Genomic DNA, 6,355 nt, shown 5'->3' with positions numbered 1-6,355 from the left:
GAAATGGTGAACATGAGGATGCCACTTGAAGAGGAAGTCCGTGAGGGACGTTTAACTAAAGAATTGAATTCTTCCAGTAATGTTAAGAAGTTTGGAAGTGGGTTCATTAAGAAAAAGGAACAGGAAATTAGTGTTGTTTTGCATGGCAAACAAAGAAGAAGGTATCAACCACAACATGTCACAACCGTTTCTCCAATTATCAATCCACCAGTGGTAGCTCCAGCCTATCAACCACAGTTTTGTCAACAACCTACTCAACAATCTACTCAACAACAGGCTTACCCACAGTTCAACAACAACAATCGTGTCTAAAGAACACCCCATTTTGATCCTATTACAATGTCATATGTAGAGTTGTTCCCGGATTTGTCAGCCAAAAATCACATTCAGACTCGATCTCCACCCGCTGTCCCAAAAGAAATCCCTTATTGGTACAAAGCTAATCAATTCTGTGCGTACCATCAAGGAGCGCCTAGTCACAATATAGAGAATTGTTATGGCTTAAAATCTGATGTTCAAAGGCTGATTAAAGGTGGCATTTTGTCCTTCAAATATGTTAATCCGAATGTGCAGGTTAATCCCTTACCCCAGCATAGGGGGCTTCAGTAAACATGGTGCATGGTTGTCTAGGAAAATTTGCAGTCTTTGAGGTTAGGTTTATCATAGAATCCTTAGTCAGAATGCATACTAGTTTGACAAGGCTTGCCTTCGTTGATCATGAATACAATTATACTGCTTGTAGAATTTGCTCCGTAAATCCATGTGCATGTCCTCTTGTACGCCAAGATATTCAGAAGTTGTTGGATCAAAGGACTATTAAGATCACCTATGATAGGAATCATGATAATGATGAAGTTAATGTTATAGTACCTCTGTTCAATGTTCCCAAGCCGGTGGAGATCATTTACGACAGCCGAAAGACTTCTGCTTCTCCTTTGGTTATCAGTTTTCCTGGTGCAGTTCCTTATAAATTTTACAAGGCTATACCATACAAGTATAACGCCACCATGATTTAAGATGGAATGGAGGTTACTTTGCCTTCCGTTGTTGATATTGCCGATGAGAGCAGAGTCACAAGAAATGGGTGTGTGTTTGCCTCTACACCTCCCAAGAAGAACTGAAGATGTCGCTGTAGGGAAAACTCAGGTTGAGATTCCATTTGAGTAGGTTGGTCAGTCTAATGGTTCAAACCAGAAGGTGGATAATGATGAAGTGCTGAAAGTGATAAAGGAAAGCGAGTATAACACAGTGGAGCAACTGTTGCACACACCATCAAAGATATCTGTGATGTCATTGTTAATGATCTCCAAGCCTCATCGAGAAGATTTGCAAAAGGTTTTATAACAAATGTATGTAGATCATAATGTGACCGTGGGTCAATTTAACGGTATTGTAGCTAACATAACTGCTTGCAACAATCCGAGTTTTTGTAATGAAGAGCTCCCTGAAGAGGGTAGAAATCATAATATGGCGCTACATATTTCAATGAAATATGTGAGTGACGCTCTTTTCTGTGTGCTGGTAGATACTAGATTGTCACTGAATGTGATGCCTAAATCAACACTTTCCAGATTATCTTTTCAAGGTGCTCCAATGAGGGGTAGTGGGATTATTGTGAAGGCTTTCGATGGTTCTCGCAAAACTGTTATTGGAGAGGTAGACTTGCCTATGACTATTGGTCCTCACATTTTTCAGATCACGTTCCAAGTTATGGACATTGAAGCGATATACAATTTTTTATTAGGTCACCCGTGGATCCATGAAGCAAGGGAAGTCACCTCTACTCTTCATCAGAAGCTCAAATTTGTAAAGAATGGGAAATTTGGTGACGGTATGTGGAGAACAAGATTTGATTGGGAGCCATCTTTCATCATTCTCTTATGTTGAACCTGAAGATGCTATTGGAACCCAGTTCCAAGCCTTGTCTATTGTTGATCAAGATATTAAGATAAGTGAGGCATCCATTCGTTCTCTCAAATATGCGCAGAAGGTGGTCAAGAGTGGTGCAACTGATGGTTGGGGAGAGGTCGTGATTTTTCCAGAGAATAAGTCCCAAGAAGGTCTTGGTTTTTCTTTCTCGTCTGCAAAGGTTATCAAAAAGGACTCGGTCATACGCCCTATTCAAGAAGCTTTCTGCAGCGGAGGTTTTATTCATGCCACTCCGCCTAAAGTCAGTGTTATTGTAGAAGACGGTCCTGAAAAGGATTCACCAGACCTCGTTGTGCATGGAGTGGTTTGTTAAAACTGGACTGTTGTTGATGTCCTATCCATTATTCACATTTCTAAGCAATGTTTTGTTGTCCTTTTGCTCTGCCCAAGGCGAACGAGTATTTTGTAGGGCTTTCTTTTAAAAATGTTTCCTTTTGCTCCGCCCAAGGCAAAAGAGTTGGTGTCAGGATTTTGTTTCAAGATTTAACAATCACTAATAAAAGTGCCACCTTTTTCTTTCTCTGTTATTTGTTTTTACTTTTTTCTTTTTCTAGAGAATGATAATTATAAAACAAAAAATATAATAATCACTTGCAACATTTGCACACACTTCCACTTTTATCTGTTTCTAAATTCAAGCATAATCACATCTACAAATTAATTCATGAAACATCCATTAAAAACCATCACCATATGCCCTATCCCAACTTTGAATTCTCGGTATTTGAAGCTGAAGAGGAAAGTGTTAAAGAGATTCCTGATGAGATCTCCCGGTTACTCGAGCAGGAGGAAGAAACCATTCAGCGATACGAGGAACCAATGGAGGTAATCAACTCGGGTTCAGAAGAAGATATAAAAGAGGTGAAGATTGGAGCTTTGCTTGTTCCAACTATCAAATAGAGAATGATATAGATTCTCATAGAGTATGCAGACGTGTTTCCTTGGTCCTACCAAGACATGCCAGGGTTGGATACAAATATTGTAAAGCACTATTTTTCTTTTGAAGCCAGAATGTCTTCCAGTCAAGCAGAAATTGAGAAGAACTCTCCCAGATATGGCCATAAAGATCAAAGAGGAAGTCCAAAACAGATTGATGCAGGCATCCTTATCATGTCTGAATACCCTCAACGGATGGCCAACATAGTGCATGTTCCCAAGTAAGACGACAAAGTTCGAATGTGTGTCGACTACAGAGATCTAAACAAGGTAGTTGGTTGAAAACACTAATAAATTCAATATCTTCTCTTTCATGGATAGGTTCTCCGGATACAATCATATTAGAATGGCACCCGAAGATAGGGAGTAAACATCATTCATCACACCATGGGGGACATTATGCTATAGAGTATTGTCTTTCGATTTAAGGAATGTTGGTGCAACATATCAAAGAGCCATGCCAACTATCTTCCATGACATGATGCCCAAATAAATTTAAGTATACGTTGATGACATGATTACTAAGTCCAGGACTGAAGAAGAACGTGTGGAATATTTGTTGAATTTATTTCAGCGCTTGAGAAAATATAAACTCCGCCTGAATCCCAAGAATTGCACTTTTGGTATTCAATCAGGAAATCTCTTAGGTTTCATTGTTATCCAAAGAGAAATTGAAGTTGATCCCGACAAAGTAAAAGCCATTCAAGAAATGCCCGCGCCTAAAACTGAAAAGCAAGTGAGAGGATTTCTCAGACGTTTGAACTATAACTCCATATTCATTTCTCATATGACTTCTACTTGTGGCCCTATATTCAAGCTTCTTCGAAAAGATCAGGATTGTGTTTGGACGGAAGACTGCCAAAACACTTTTGATAGTATCAAAGAATACTTGCTTGAGCCTCCTATTCTGATTCCTCCAGTAGAAGGAAGGCCTCTAATTATGTATTTGACTATATTGGAAGATTCCATGGGTTGTGTGCTTCACCAACAAGATGAAACAAGTAGAAAAGAGCACGTCATTTACTATCTAAGTAAGAAATTCACAGATTGTGAGTCTCAGTATTCTATGCTTGAGAAGACTTGTTATGCCTTAGCTTGGGCTGCTCGTCGTCTCCATCAATTAATGTTGAATCATACCACTTGGTTGATATCCAAAATGGATCTAATCAAGTACATCTTTGAAAAGCCTGCTTTGGCCGGAAGAATTGCTCGTTGGAAGATACATTTGTTAGAATACGACATTGAGTATCATAAAAGGAGTATTTTGGCTGACCATTTGGCTCACCAGCCCATTGATGATTACCAATCTATAGAGTTTGACTTCCCGGATGAAAATGTGATGTATTTAAAGGAAAAAGACTATGATGAACCATTGTCAGATGAAGGGCCAGAGTCGGGGTCCCGTTGGGGATTAATATTTGATGGAGCTGTTAATGCTTACGGTAATGGAATTGGGGCCATCATTGTTACACCTCGTGGTTCCCACATTCCTTTTACTGCAAGGTTGACGTTCAATTTTACAAACAATATAGCAGAGTATGAGGCCTACATTATGGGTCTCGAAGAAGCTATCGACTTGAGAATCAAGATTCTGGATGTGTATGAAGACTCGACTTTGGTAATCATTCAGATCAAAGGAGAGTGGGAAACTCGTCAACCCGGTTTAATCCTCTACAAAGATTATGCAAGGAGGTTATCAACCTTCTTCAATGAAATCGAGTTTCATCATATTCCCCGTGAAGAAAATCAAATGGTAGATGCATTATCCACTTTGTCCTCTATGATTGTTGCGAACCAGTGGAATGATGTGCCCAAAATTGATGTTATGCGCCTTGACAGATCCACTCATATGTTTTCATCATAATAGGTCAAAAATGATAAGTCGTGGTATCATGATATCAAATGCTTTATTCAGAAGCAAGAGTACCCACTTAGGGCATCAAACAAAGACAAGAAAAATTTGAGAAGATTGGCTGGTAACTTCTTTTTGAAAGATGACATGTTGTATAATTTTTTTTGACATGGTCTTGCACAAATGCGTGGATAGACACGAAACATACCTGTTAATGAAAGAGATTCATGAAAGGTCCTTTGGTACTAATGCCAATGGACACGCAATATCGAAGAAAATTTTAAGGGTAGGATATTATTGGTTGACAATGGAGTCCGATTGTTACAAATATATGAAGACATGTCACAAATTCCAGATTTATGTCGACAAGATTCATGTACCTCCAACTCTTCTCAATGTTTTTTAGTTTCCTTGGCCTTTCTCCATGTAGGGAATTGATATGATTGGAATGATTGAGCCCAAATCTTCGAACGAACATCATTTCATACTAGTGGCCATTGACTATTTTACCAAATGGGTTGAAGCAGCGCCATATGCCATGTCACAAAGCAAGTGGTTGTCCTATTTATCAAAAATCAACTAATCTGCCGTTATGGTGTTCCAAGCAAGCTCATCACTGATAATGGATCGAACTTGAAAAACAAAATGATGAAACCGATGTGTGCAGAGTTCAAAATTGAACACTATAACTCTTCTCCTTACCGACCCAAGATGAACAATGTTGTCGAAGTTGTAAACAAGAACATAAATAAGATTATTCAAAAGATGGTTGTGACTTATAAAGAATGGCATGAGATGCTCCCTTTTGCTTTACACGGGTATCACACATTCGTTCGCACTTCAACAGGGGCAACTCCTTTCTCTTTCTTATACGGCATGAAAGCAGTGCTCCCGATAGAAGTTGAGATCCCGTCAATGAGAGTCTTGATGGAATTTGATTTGTCCGAGGCTGAATGGTGTCAGATCAGGTATGGTAAATTAAATCTGATTGAAGAAAAGAGGATGAAAACTTTATGCCATGGTCAGTTGTATCAGCAAAGAATGAAGAAAGCTTTTGACAAAAAGGTTCGACCTCGTGTATTCATAGAAGGGGACCTCATGCTTAATAAGACCTAATCTTCATTTCTGATTCTAGGTGCAAGTGGACTCCTAATTATGATGGCCCATATGTTGTCAAGAAAGCCTTTTCTGGTGGTGCATTAATTCTTGCAACTATGGATGGTGAGGAGCTCCCTCGTTCTGTAAATGTTGATGCAGTCAAGAAATACTTCGCCTAACAAAAATAAAAGAACAACTTGTTAAGTTGAAAACCAAAAATGGAGGTTTAGGCAAAAAATGAGCGTCTCGGTGGACTGAAAACCCGAAAGGCCAGTCAAGGCAAAAATTAGAAACATAAACAGAAATAATCATCCCGGTAGATTGAAAACCTAACAGTGAAATCTAGGCAAAAGTTAGGGATAATGGCAAGTAACTTCATTAGACCAGAATGGATCATCCAAGGTGACCTCATCCATCAAGAGTTCTCAATCAAATGGATCTCAATCGGAAGCTCAAGAATGTTTGGAATTCAAAAGTTGTTAGGGAGATTAGTGGTCATCGTATTTTAATGTAGCATTTTCCCTTTAATTACCATTTTCC

General features: G+C 39.0%; 1 protein-coding gene across 1 annotated transcript; it reads left to right on the top strand.

Annotated features, from left to right (window-relative positions):
- The first annotated feature begins 4,204 nt into the window (after positions 1-4,204).
- LOC127136084 (uncharacterized) lies at positions 4,205-4,729 on the top strand. The gene has a single exon (XM_051062683.1). It carries the CDS (start codon positions 4,205-4,207, stop codon positions 4,727-4,729), a length of 525 nt encoding a protein of 174 aa, XP_050918640.1.
- Positions 4,730-6,355: the final 1,626 nt, after the last annotated feature.

Source organism: Lathyrus oleraceus, chromosome 4, assembly GCF_024323335.1.
Source record: "Lathyrus oleraceus cultivar Zhongwan6 chromosome 4, CAAS_Psat_ZW6_1.0, whole genome shotgun sequence".
In the NCBI taxonomy this organism is placed as follows: Eukaryota; Viridiplantae; Streptophyta; class Magnoliopsida; order Fabales; family Fabaceae; genus Lathyrus; species Lathyrus oleraceus.
This window is presented reverse-complemented; position numbering and strand designations above follow the sequence as displayed.

Excerpts from the sequence above, each read along its gene's own strand:
- LOC127136084 (XM_051062683.1), top strand. The coding sequence starts at position 4,205 with ATGTATTTAAAGGAAAAAGACTATGATGAACCATTGTCAGATGAAGGG.